Here is a 14,248-nt window from a genome sequence, read left to right as displayed (position 1 = left end):
TCAGATTTGAAGCTGTTAGCATATACAGGTGTGCTTACAGCAACATTTTATGATGAACTGTATCTTGGAGACAAAGGCAAACACATTCCTACATGTCAGACAACAGGGGTAGGAGGCCGCTCTGTGGTGTTGCTTGTGGCTGGAAGCCCACACAGGACATTGGATAGACTAAAGCAATTGTCTGTCTTAAATGAACCATATCCAACAAATGTTGCATCAAATCATGTTTTCACTTGAAATGTGTTTTATTTATTTTTAAATTTGTTAGATGAGAGTCAAACATCGAAACAGGATCTCCACACAATGTTAAAGCGTTGCAGATTGATGAGTGTCTGTTTCTCTCACAATATGCAAACACTCACTCTGTCACAGCCCAAAACACAGAAAGGCACAGGTCTTCAAACCCAGGACCTTCATGCTATCAGTGGAATAACTGACTCTCTGACTCTGTCATATCTATTGTTATAGTAAGGAAGTTACTTTTTTCATACACAAGCTCATTATAAGCATACATTACATCAGAGGTTCCCAAAGTGTGGGGCTCGCCCCATTGCAGGGGGGGCGCGGTATGAAAAGAAAAAAAAAAAGAGCGCTTGGACACTGTGTACAGGTTTTTGACGGGGCTCCCACACAAACGCAAAGCAGGAGATGAAGCATCGCCAAATATGTTTCCAAACCAACTTCCTTCCAAGCCAAAGACAGGAAAATATGGTGAAGCATATCTTCCCTTTGGCTTCACCTGCACAAGTGCCAAGGTAGGTCTCCCTTAGTTTCACACTTAGGAGCAGCGCTGTGCTCTCCAAATCACGGACAAACAGTATCCCACATTCTTGACTTTTAGTTCACAAACACTTCTTGTAATAACTAACTACTCCTGACATTTTGGACATGTTACTAACATGTCCAAAGCACGCGCTGTGCTCTCCAAATCACGGACAAACAGTATCCCACATTCTTGACTTTTAGTTCACAAACACTTCTTGTAATAACTAACTACTCCTGACATTTTGGACATGTTACTAACATGTCCAAAGCACGCGCTGTGCTCTCCAAATCACGGACAAACAGTATCCCACATTCTTGACTTTTAGTTCACAAACACTTCTTGTAATAACTAACTACCTTTTGAGCTATTACGTTTAAAGATAGAATGATCACATGTATGCATGCACAACAATAGACGTACACATGCAAACACAACAACTTTGGATGCGGTAATGTAGCTTCAGCGTTGAAATTTTAAAATTTTTAGTATTTCAGTCAGTCTTCTGCAAAGAGTTAGCAGCCAGGAATGCTGCAAAAATCTGAAAGTAATCAAATTTGTATCTGGAACAAGCAAAGAATAACACATTCCTGAACTTTCACTCCAAATGCAGGATAACTTGTATTTCTTTATAAACTAAAGAACTACTGGTGTGAAACTTTTTCCATTAATACATCAGTCAGATCCAGTATACTAATAAAAAGATCAAATGTGGACAAATAGGTCATCAAGGAGAAGAGCCCATTTTTATAATTTTCACACAGGATTGTTTTTTGGTAAGAAAAAACTGAATAAAAAGGAGGATGTACAAAACGAATGGTATTCACCCATTTTTCTGCTAGTTCAGCTCACACGGCCCAATTTTTTTTCTCGCTCTCATTTGTTTTCCCTTGAGTCCAATAAAGCTGTCATTGTTGAAAAGGCACAATGGTAACACAGACAGACATAAACACATGCACACACACTACTTGCTTTAAATGAGTTTGCTGAACAACGCTGTAGTGTTTACACTGTAGTGCTACTTTGCTGCTATTGTGAATCCCAGTGAGTCATATCAAGCCAGGCATTATACTAACATGGAATCACTCCAACTTTATGTCAAGACACAGAAAGGGAGAACATTCCGGTAACTTGATAGTTACAACCCAACAAAATTTCAAAACCTATGACCAGCAATATGCTGCAGTCAGTAATGTCTGCAGCATGAGGTTGTTTATGTTTTATTTTTCTTTAAGTCAGTTTTACTACATAAAGCCAAGAGTAATCGAATAAAAAGACAGTATACTATTTGAGACCAACCCGTGGTCATTAGGTCTTGGCTTCAACCTCTAAAACTGAAAACCAGTTTGGAATACAAAGTTCCCTTTCAGGAAGGTATACGTACTTGGGGGGGAAAATGGTCCAATCATGCCAACTAGGTTATTAAATAAGGAGGTGCTCAGGGAATGGGCACTAACTACGTAACAGGAGAAAGTCTCTAAGGAAGGATAGGAGCAAAGTACAGAAGACTCACTCATCCAGAGAACTGTCATGTCTGCCACTGAGTACATTAAGTACCATGGTCTCCTCCTGCCCCCGGAGGCCCACACCACGGAGAGCTTGGAGTACGCCCAAAATTTCTGTGTGGAAGACACTGATGTGTTTGCCATCACTTATCCGAAGTCAGGTATGTGTTTGTTCTCATATCTGTTGTCGCTTTTTAGCTTTTCTAGTTGTCTCTGATGGTTTTTGTTGGTTTACTTTTGTTGATAAGCTTTAGTTTCCACATTTTATATATAGAGGAATTTATTCCTGTATATTTAAGAAATTTATTTGGATGGCAGCAAAACATCTCAAAAAAGCTGAGATTTGGGCAAAAGAACACTGAAAAGGGAAGTGACACTAGAAATAATCACATGGAGGAGCATTTCAAAACTTATTTGATTAATTAGCGACAGGTCAGCAACATGACTTGGAATAAAAAGATCATCTAAGAGAGGCAGAGTTTCTCAAAAATGACGCTAAGCAGCGGTTCCTTTCTGAAAACAGCATCACAAGTTGTGGAATGGTTTCAGAAAAATGTTCCTCAAATTAACGCCTGCATCTCTGAAGATGCAAGCTATCTGTGCTTATAGAGTGGGTGCTTGCACATTTGGAAAGGTACCTTCAGAGCTGAAAAGTAACTTTTAGTTTAATTTTGTCTGTGATTTTCTGCCTCTTTTTCTGTGATTTCCTGCCTTTTTGGCCTAAAGAGACCACCCACCATTGGAAAGGCCAGGAACTCCTCTAATGAGCACATCAGGGCTTAGTAGGGTAGCTCAAACAAGTCAAACAATATAGACCAAAAACAAATATCCATTACAGAGCACATAAATGAACTGGCTTGGTCTCAGAAGGATATACAGGTTTTAGGGGAACATACAAAGCTGTCCAGGCAATATCTTCTTCAAGGAAGGTCTTGCATATTTCAGCAACATAATGCTAAACCACATACTGCAGCTATTACAGCATGATTTTATAGTAGAAGATTCTACTTCAATTGGCTCTTTTCAATATGGAAGAGTAGCGGCTCTAACCGGAGGCACAATCTCTAAGGGAGAGACCAGCCTCCCTTCAGAGAAAGGTCATTTCTGCCAACTTTCTCAAACTTGGAGGTGCTGATTCTCATTCCCACCACTTCATACTCAGCTGTAAGACAGGACAGCAGGGGGAAAAGTGGTTATTTCTAAAGGTAAGGGCTGCTCGGTGACATTTGATGAGCTTGAAATTCAGAGATTACACATAATGTGCTCATTTATTTAAAAAAACAAACTGGAGTGTACTCCCTGTGTCCCATTCAGAGGTTGCATGAAAATGCTTTGCAGTTAAGGCTAAACAAGTTAGCTTACTGTTTGTAATAATGCACCTTGTAGGACTGGTAGAGAGCAGACTATAGGCTTCATGGTCAGTTAAACAGACAATTTAAGCTGGTTGTGGGAATTTTATTAGTAGTAGGTAGTGATCCACTCACTGAGCTTGACATTTATAGTAGCTTCATACTCTGTAACAGTTGGAAATCAGCCATGATAGCTCATCTAGCATCTCTGTTGGCTAAATCCATGAACAACAGTGAATCTCAGAGCAGCAGCATACCTTAGCTGATCACAGCATGTACTCAAAGAAAAATCTACTGGAGCTCACATTGGGAATTGTTCTCATGTGATTCTTTTCCCTATGCCACCAGTCCAACAGATCTTAGCATTCCCCCACCTACTGAATCCCGCTATAATCTTGGACTACATTAATTTTTTCTGTTTACATGTTGATGCAAAGTCACCCATCTACAGTGCAGGCAACAGCAACAAATATAAGGCTGAGTTAGCTTAGCACAAAAATATCTGGTAGAAATGTTTTTCAAAGAGCTGTTTTTTATTTTTGTGCTTTGGGTACATTTACATCAAGTATAAGTACACATGCTTTACGTTTACTTGGTCAAAGAAGTTGAGTCATCTGGACGACCCTTTCAAATTGTGATTTGTCAGACCTCTGGAAAATCTTTCAATTAAGTCTTTGTTAGATGAAGTCAGCCTCAAAGAAGACAACAGCATTTCTGGATATTTTTTTTTTCCCATGCAGGGCAGGATGTTGTTTTGAAGTTGTGGTGCAATGACAAACTGTGTTCAGTGGCATTGTTTCTCAGAAGGGTTCCTGAGCTCGGGCATAGTTTCCAATATAGATTGTGTCTGTTATTTCACTGTTATTTCTTCAGGTACAATCTGGATGCAGGAGATCCTCCCGCTGGTGCTGAATGGGGGGGATCTGACCCCCATCCATACCATTCCTAACTGGGAGAGAGTCCCATGGCTGGAAGAGAAACAACTGGCACGGGTGGTGGATAAGCTGGCATCTCCACGGGCACTGGTCTCACATTTTCCCTACAGCCTCATGCCCCCTTCCTTCTGTACCTCCAAAGCAAAGGTAATGACTCTGTGTGATATCTCCAATTCATTCCTCTGTATCTCATTGTACAACTGTATAGTGACAATAAAGGCATTCTATTCTATTCTATTCTATTCTATAAGAGACTTTACACTCATTATGTTTTTGCACTCTTTCTGCTGTAGGTGATCTACGTCATGAGGAACCCAAAGGACATCATGGTGTCTTCGTACTACTTCCACCAGATGGCCGGCTTCCTTGAGGATCCAGGAACCTTTGAAGAGTTCATGGATAAATTTCTTGAGGGCAAAGGTCAGAGATCACATCTGCACTTCTATTATCACCAGTAGAAGAGTGGTTGCATGTGTAAATGATTAGCCAATGTCTTTCTTATTTGCAGTGATGTTTGGAAAATGGACAGACCACGTAAAGAGCTGGCGAAACAGTGAACTAGGAGACAGAATCATGTACATTACCTATGAAGAAATGGTTCAGGTAAAACACTTAACGAATGTGTTTTACCTTTTGTTAACATCTTCCATTGTTTTCCATGAAAGGAAAGCATAACAGATCACTGTACAGAACACTTTAGGTTATTTTAACATTCTTGTTGTTAAAAAAAACCTCAAAGTTCATATTACGTTTGGACGTATAGTATTCAACTAATGAAAACCAGACTTTTTATCTTGCCAAAAATGTGAAGCTGTTACTTAAATCACTCAAATCCCTGACCTTTCAAACTATGATCTTAAAATGACTTCAGAATGAGTTTTCATTAAAAGCTAAATTTGAAAAACACCGACTGTTTTACATAATATAACAAGCGTGTTTCTTCCAGGACCTGCCTGCATCTCTCAGGCATATCTCCGATTTTCTGGGCTGTAATCTGACTGAGGAAGTCATTCAGAAGATAGCAGAGCATTGTTCTTTCAAGAGTATGCAGAACAACAACATGTCCAACTTCAGTCTAATCCCCAAGGTGTACATGGACAGTGACAAGTCTCCTTTTCTAAGAAAAGGTGAAGTTCCATATCTCCCTTCAAAAGTGTATTTTTAGATTTTTCCCAGAATCAATTTCTTTTATCATCAGGTGTTTTTATGCTTATGGAAAAACAGCTTGGCATGTTTTTGTTGTCAGGTATTGCTGGAGACTGGAAAAATCACTTCAGCTCAGAGCAACTGGCCCGATTCACCTCTGTGATTTCCAAAGAGCTGGAAGGTGAGAGCTTCTCTCTGCCATGGAGCCTGGATTGACCACCATAGAGATCAGGAGTGGCAAAAATCCTGGCCTGTTATTTCAGAGCAAGTAATTCATGCTAACTGAGCCAATGTTCTTAAACTTATTTATGGTTTCAATATTAGGAACATGAGTAAATAGCATTAGAAATAGCAACGTTTATTCATCTGTCTTCTAATCCAATTAAACCAGGATTCAGAAGCCTCACAGAGTCCATTAAAGTTCTCATGACTGGCATGCTTTAAATTAAATGGAGACTATTTATAGATACAGATAAAACTAGCTTGACAAAATATTTAGTGTATCCTGATATAAATCTGAAGCCACAAGCGCTGGACATTAAAGATTGTACAATTTGTGCTGATAAGGAAATACTGCTGCAACATTTGAATTCCTCACAAATTAAAGTGAGATTTTTATACCTCTATACTGCTGTTTTTATTTTATTTCCAGTTCACATAATATGCTGAAATCTGTCTTTTTTAGTAAGCACTTTTTAACTTATTTTATCTCTAATAATTATTTACGTCTTCATTATTGTAATATGTTATTTTTTGCCTGTGGGAATGGATTAACTACTTCAGATTTTACTTTGAAAGTCATCAAAAATTATAATTTGCCCAGTGAGTCTAAACTCATGCACTAAAATGTACTATGTGAATACTTAATGTCTGTAACTTTGGTATTTTCTAATCATAAAATACAGGTTATCACCTGTTTGTATATGTGTGACTCATAATTTAACAGAAATGATGCCCAGAAAGAGGAGTGAAAATATCCCCGATATCATGCAAAACAGCCTGTCATTATGTGTCTTCAGCTTAGTGGAGTCAGCACATCCTGCTTATGTAGGATGTTATATTTTAGTATTTTTATGTCGTTATAACTTATAATTGCTTCAGGGTCACAGATTGGTTAGAGCCTGTTAAGGTTCAAAGTTGGAGAAAAGGAGTACGGAGGGCTCACCAGCAAATAACAACTCTGGTCCAGAAGATGTGATCAAAGCAAAGATTTATTGATAACACGCGTGGAGTCCGAAGCTGGGCAAAGTCAGCAATCGAACTGAACTTACAACCATTAGACAAAAGTTTTATATGAGTACAATAACAAAGCCCCCTCTTTTGCAAAAATAGACAAAGTACAGCTTACGTCACTTAAACCACAAAATGTTCCGTGAACTTTAACATAGTTTAAAGAACATTACATCTCATCTCCATCCCGGTGTCGCCCCACGTACGGCTTCTTATCTCAACCCCGGTTGCACTTCCTCTAAGTACCTCGGCACAATTCTGCATTTGCAGCAAAAACACATCTTCACTTCTTACTTACCAAAATAGATCTATTATGGTGTGTATGTGTGTGTGAGTGTGTGTGTGTATGTGGGTGCCTGCTGTGTAGGCTATGTATGTGTCATGACCTCGTCTTCACCCCAGCTCACCTCACACCTCTCATCTTAGCCAGACATAAGGCCTGTGCACATACACAGCTGAACTCTGTGTGATTTCTAGGCTAAATGTCACACTCGAACCATGAAGGAAACTCACTCAAACTGAACATAACTGAAACTTAAGACTTACTCAAAAAGATATAAGGTGTAAATGATAAAAACTTAAATCTTAACTCTAAAGGATATAAGTAATAAAAGATAAAAAATCACTCCAGGCGTATGTCATGTAAGCAGGTGTGTTGCCATTCCTTTCAGAGCTCCTGTCCTCCTCACCGTGTATTGGCTGATCCTTAACGCCTGCCAAGAGTTTCTGACCTTCACTTGACCCGGAGCCACAGCTCTTTAATAAGCTCAAATGCAATCATGTGTAAAAGATTAAAATCATTTTCATAACAAAAGTTCTCTCTTCTCAGATCTACCACTATGTTTGCTCGTCTCTACTACAGTTTAATCATTGAAAATTACACTGATCAACATACTTTGTGGAAATTACAGATTACATCATGGCAAAAGCATTTTTCAGACCCCTCAAGCCTATCCCAGCTGCCATAGTGCGAGAGGTGTGGTAGCTGAAAACACTCCACAGGAAGTCTGGGGGTCTAAATCTGATGTCTGAATGTACTGAAATATGTTGTTAAAGTGCTTCAGATTTAAAAACAAAACAAAACAAAAAAAACATTATTTTTTTTCAGGACCATTTCTTTTTAGGCAAACAAAATTGGTGTCAGCATTTATAATCTGATGTAGTCTCAGCCTTAACTGATAGATGATGGCTTTTCCACAGCCATAGCAGAGATGCTTTTATTTAGAGTTGCTATTAATGTAAATCAACTGTTATTACTTTAAGTGTAATACACTTTAAAGGAAAATGTGTTACAAGATCATCTAGATTTTAGATTTATTGTTATGTATTGTCATTCTTGGACATTTTCTTTACGAACTCTCTCTGAACTCCTAGATTGCTCACTTGTTCTTCGTTCACCTCAACTTTGGACTAAACAAAGAAAAGGCTCAGTACAGCTGGAACTCAGTGCAATTGGCAATCAACAAATATAGTTAAACAGTACATGATCGATTACAGACTTTGCACCACGTAGCGTGCACTTCATCTGCTGATAATGCACCAGATCCGTACCAGATGAGGAGTCTTGTAGTACCTGATCCAGCCCAAATTTGAGCCAAATGTTCACCTCATCTTCTCTGATACAGTGCCAGATATGTACTTTACTCATTTTTTTAGAGCCCTCTAAACGCTCAGTTTTAATAACAAAACAGAAGTTGAAGTACCTGTTAAGAATGTTCAATGTTATTCAAATCACATTCCTTTTAGAAACTATTGAACAACAAAACAGTAAAATGGGAGACAACAGTGGAAAAAAGTTAGCTTTTTTTAAAGTATCTATTTTAAGATAAATGAACATATTTGTACATTTTGTTTAATTAATTAATAATTTATTCTGAAAATATATTAATTTTTAACAGCATTTATTTTAAAAACTCAAATACAAAATGAAATGTTGCTTAAATTTTACAAGTAACAAAAGAGCAAGCAACAACAAAAAACAACACAACACTGTACATTTATTGTTAAAATTTCACACAAACACACAAATAAAATGCAGTGGTTCAACACTAAACAGATCAAACAGGATCTGTGCAGGAGTGGATCAAGAATGATACATACACTCCTAACAATCTAACACAATTCGATGTTCCTTCAATTCCTCACATTTAAACCCATGTAACATGTTTTCTAATATGGCATCAGACGTGGCAAAGTAGAAAACAATGTGACAGCAACTTTAGGTTAAGGCTTCTTTGGCTTTTTGGTGTTCTTTGGGACCTACATGATCACCAACGGAGAACAAAAATGAGTTAAATACAAATTTGAATGAACTAAAATCAGACAGTCGTATAAGTCACAACCACCTCACTACACAATTTTCATGGTCCTGGGTCAGTGACCGAGTGTTTTCTGTATTATCATTATTATTATTATTAATCTGTGATTTCATCATGGTTTATTATTAGTAGTGGTTTAGTTCAGTCTTCATGTTTATTATCTTGTTTGCTCCTGTCAGTCGTGTCTGTCGTCATTCCTGTCCCTGTGTTCCATGTTTCCTCTGCTCTATATCAAGTTTGTGCCTCTCGTGTGTTTCCTGTTTTACTTTGAAAGTCTGTGTCTCATGACAGTGTTTATAGTTTTGTTTCCCTTGTCTCGTTAGGTCTAATTTCTCCCAGCGTGTTTCCCTCCTGTCGCCCATTCCCTGATTAATCCAGTTTGTATTTAAGCCCTGTGTTTTCCATGCCTTGTGTTGTGTTGTACTCTCTCTGTGCTGTATTTTCACCTTGTGTGTTCCTGCAGCTTAGTTTATCTCTCAGTCTGGTTTGTTTCCCTTGCTTGTGTCTCCTAGTTTCTAGCTTGCAGTATACAGTTTAGTGTCTAGTTGTCCTGTTGAGATTTTGGTTTGTTTTTTTGAAGTTGATTTCTGATGACAAGTTTTTCCAGCATTGAAACTGCCATTTCAAGTTCATGTCTCTGTGTTCTGCATTTAGGTCCAATCTCCTGCCTGACACATGATATCATGACAGCAGTAGCATTTGTTGGAGGATAGCAGCACAGGTACATGTAGCTGTTTTGCTGAGCTACTCCAGGACTAATCCGTTTCACTATCGGTGTCAGTATCACCAAAGATGAGTCTACCAAACAAATCACAACAAGCCTTGTGACTTTTTAGCATGGATAACTGAAACGTTTGCTTCATTTATGACTACCGATTAATCAGTGATGAAACTACAATAATCCAAGAATTGCTGACATTTCAAATACTCATCAGTCTAATCTAAGAAGCCCTGGGTGATTTGGCTTCAAAAGCACACAAACAGTCCAGTACTGGACTTTATCGTTTCTTTTTTTTTATATGGCCTTGCATGTGTTTTTCGTAAAGTGAACCAAGAGAATAAAATACACACACATTAACGCTGTTTATGACACATTTAAAGCCATATAAACGTTTTTATTTCCATAGACTTGTTGAATTAAGTGGTTATATGATTTTAAAACTGTCTGTCTCTAAATAATTTCTAAAGATTTTACAGAGGCTGTAAGCTCACCTAGCCAAAACCCCAACAATGCTCAGAAGCTTTTATGTGGTTGAACTGGTTTATTTCATAAGTCTGGTGGTGCAACTACTATTTTTTTTTTTTTTGGTGCTGGTGCCCCCACACACCAGTGCACTGGTGATTCTTGGTGTGTAAGGGCTCACTCCTGGCTGCTTCTTGGGGGCTTCCTGCCCCCCTGGCTCTGTCAGGCCCCTGCTGAGGGGTGGGCGGCCTTTGGGACTTCTGCACCATAGCGGCTGGGTGACCCCCTTCCAGGGCTCCCCTCTGCTCTTCTCTGGGTGTGGGCTGGTATAGTCCCTGTGGTGGTCCTCCTGGGGCTCTCATGCTCTGGGGGGCCTCTTAGCCAATCTCCAATCTTTGTTTCACAACGATTATAGCAAGAGTTACTACTCTGACAACTGTACCCAAATACAAAGGGACAAAGACTAGACTTTGGGTTATTAGCTTACTGCAAGATAAATAAATTAATTAATAAAATAAACTACCTAATGAAAAGACTAAATATAACAAACACACCGTACATGTCACCCCACATGCAAGTGAAAGATGTGAGGGGGAGTGCAGTCCTTATTAATGATAATCTGTATCACTTGATTTCACTTAAGGTAAACAGGAACAAAGGTGCCAATCAGAGACAAGGAAATGTGGACAGGAAATAACTAAAGACAAATCAAGCCCAGGATCATATTAATGTGGATTCACTCCAACTTGATGTGAGGATAGAGAGAGGCATAATGTTGCTGATAATGTGTTTCCTTCAAATAGCAGTTTGCAGTATTACATTGTTCATTATTGTTCATTATTTTTTCCCTTTAAGTAAAGGGAAAAAAGACACAACTGGCAGTCCAGCACACATTGCTAATACTCAGAGCAGCAATAAAATGTTCTGTCTGGCAGACACTGATTCCCATTGTTTCTAATGGTTTTTGCAGCTTCACTTTTGCTGATAAACTTTATTTTTCACATTTTATATACATGTTAATGTCTCAGATAAAACAAAAATGAAATTAAAAAACAAAATTATATGATTTGCAAATCACATAAGCCCATATTTTACAAAATATTAAGCATATCAAAAGTTTAAAATGAGGAAATGTAGCATCTTATGAAAAAATAAAGTGATTTTGAATATGTTGGCAGAAGTGCTTTGACAGCTGTTTCTTTTTTAGTTCCTAAAAGCTATTTTTCTTAAAATTGTCAATAAGACAATTATGAGATTACATTTTATACAGCTTTCTAACTTTTTTAAAATGGTAACAGATGTTCAGTGATACATTACCGAGATGTGATATTAAAGCTTGTGGACATTATTTCAAATAATCACTAAATCAAATTCAGTGGTCATGTTTGTGGTGTTATGAAGATGCAACAGATGAAGAGTAATGGTCTCTACATGCTGTTCATCTTAGTAACTGGACGCTCTAATGCTTGTGCTTTACATTTTTTGGTGTATCAATAGACTTAACATTTCAAAGGGCTTCGAGGTGTCCTTTTGGCCATAGTTTCTACCTGAAAGCATCTCAGATGACACCGGAGGCCAGCAGTGTTACACGCAAACCGGGTAGCTGAGGGGCTGATGGAAGATTAGTTTGGTCTGTGGGTTTTGTGCTTCATTACAGGTCTTTGAAAAGAATTTAATGATATGCAAAAGAAATAACTGTCACAGCATTATTCATGCCCTCATGATCATGGTGCAATCAGCTGCTTTTAGTTTAATATAAAAAAAATTGAGATAATTAGTAATAGATGAGACATTTTGACTGCCAGCTGAAACAAAGACACACACAGAGAGAGAGAGAGATCTGGAACAATTAAATTCTTTACTAAGTCAATATGTCAGCTACTTCAGATCAAGTATTTACTGTTAACTGAGTCAAAATTCTTATATTTAAAAGCAATCCCCCCCCCCCAAAACCTGTTGCTCCAAATTATTACTTTCCTTAACAATGATTTGACTCAACCAGTAGATGGCAGCCAAGTATCCTCATGAACAAAGCACAGTAACCAGCTCCTCATAAAACACAGACACAGTGGCTCATCATGATACTTTTGTGCCCTCTAATATAACTGCGTGAAAAACAATAAAATCACAAACATGAAAAGAAAAACAAAAGAAACAAGAAATCATTTTGCAAAATGAAACTTTTTATTAAATAAAATACCATTGTGTGTGCGTGTGTTTCTACTGTTTTCAATCTGTTTTCTTAAACCTTTTGTGTTTTGTTATATATATTTGTTATGTGTTTTTGTGTATTTGCATATTTTGGTCTTGTTATTTGCACTTCAGGGGCCTCCACGAGCAAGGCAAAGTAAAAGAAGCCAAACTCAAGTGAGCTGAACGTGACAAAAATGTATTTATTGCGGAACTGTGCAAACCAACTCACATGAATATATAATAATATTAATAACATTGTGCAAAAGAAGGCTTACAGAACAGAACACAGACAACACTAATACAACATTTTTATATATAAAGGAATAAACCAAATCGGTCCAAACTTCTATCAGCTCTACACAGTAACAGATTTTGTTACAGAGAAACTCTGAGTTAAAGAGTTTCTTTTTCAAGTTTTTAATAAAAACAAAAAAAACAAAAAACAAATGAAATATTTAACCAACAAAACCATTTTATGCATAATACTGCACATTTCATTTTCTAAATTGTGCATAACATGTTACCATGTTATTACCAGTTATAAGTTCATTAATCATCAAAAACTCAAACAACACTAGATATTGAATTTCTATTAATTTGGTTCCACAAATCAGTACAATCTTACTAGTCATCATAAAATAGACTTAATTTCTGTTCCTGTTTATTTAATGAATCTATTTTTATTCTTTGGTGTAAATACTAAAGAATAAAAATAGAGTTTGATATAAATATATAAATGTGTGTATTTTTTAAATAAATCAAAAAAAATTATCTTCTCTTTATAACTTAATTTCATACCACTGCCACTCTGTCCCATGCAGCCTGTGGGTTGTTTGCAGTACGTGCACGCATACACGTTCAGCATCTTCGCCACATGATGGGCCCTCTTCCTGACTAAACCAAAACTAATAGTATGTTCATATTTGTAACTTTTTCATTTTGGCCTACGTTTTGTTTTTCCGTTGGCATAAAACATGATTGAGCCACTCCAGTTATGTCCTGCATTGTCCAGTGGAAGGAACATTTAATTTGTCAAGTTTTCCAACAGTGACTATCATTTAAGAATGAACTTAATACATATTTGTCCATATCGCTCAAGAGTTCTAAGTTTATTTTCTGATATTTACTTTTGTGAGACATTTTTTTCCTCTGTATCTGCTAAATGCAAACATAGACTTTAGCAATCATTCACTCAAACTACTAAGTTACTTTAACAAAATGTTGATGCACTCTCCTTAATCATTGCCTATTGTCCTTCAGGGTTTTTTTTCTGATGTTTTTTATTTTTACATAGTTACAAAACATTAATCTCTAAGTTAAAGTAGTTTCTGGAACAGCTTCTGTGTGTGTGCACATATGCATGTGAACATAGGCCTCTCCCCAGAGTTCTGACACTATTTCAATTACATGGTGGCCTTTTGTCCCCAGGGGAAGAATTGGGTGTGTGTGGATCTGAGAAAGTAGATGATGTGCTCTAGGACACCCACCTCGCTGCCGCCTTGTACCCGCTGGTCCTGCCCTGGGCTGCCCACAGGATGCTATCCTGCTTTGATGACACACACACAGCATACAGTACACAAGATAACCAATAGTCCCTTAGAAGATCCTGTAATCTTAATAAAGTTT

General features: G+C 37.6%; 1 protein-coding gene across 2 annotated transcripts; it reads left to right on the top strand.

Annotated features, from left to right (window-relative positions):
* Positions 1-2,223: 2,223 nt before the first annotated feature.
* Positions 2,224-14,248, top strand: LOC100690729 (sulfotransferase family cytosolic 2B member 1). Of its 2 annotated transcripts, XM_013270462.3 has the most exons (8): positions 2,224-2,429; positions 4,491-4,699; positions 4,846-4,972; positions 5,061-5,155; positions 5,499-5,679; positions 5,799-5,879; positions 9,901-9,967; positions 14,051-14,118. In XM_013270462.3, the coding sequence occupies exons 1-7, from the start codon at positions 2,294-2,296 to the stop codon at positions 9,957-9,959; spliced, it is 888 nt and encodes a 295-aa protein (XP_013125916.1). In that variant the 5' UTR covers positions 2,224-2,293; the 3' UTR covers positions 9,960-9,967; positions 14,051-14,118. The 2 variants fall into 2 exon arrangements, with proteins under 2 accessions (XP_013125916.1, XP_003443727.2); XM_003443679.5 differs by lacking the exon at positions 9,901-9,967 and having other exon boundaries at positions 14,051-14,248.

The sequence above is a fragment of the Oreochromis niloticus genome, linkage group LG11, assembly GCF_001858045.2.
Source record: "Oreochromis niloticus isolate F11D_XX linkage group LG11, O_niloticus_UMD_NMBU, whole genome shotgun sequence".
Classification (NCBI taxonomy): Eukaryota; Metazoa; Chordata; class Actinopteri; order Cichliformes; family Cichlidae; genus Oreochromis; species Oreochromis niloticus.
The sequence above is the reverse complement of the archived record's forward strand: the minus strand, read 5'-3'. Positions and strand labels throughout refer to the sequence as shown.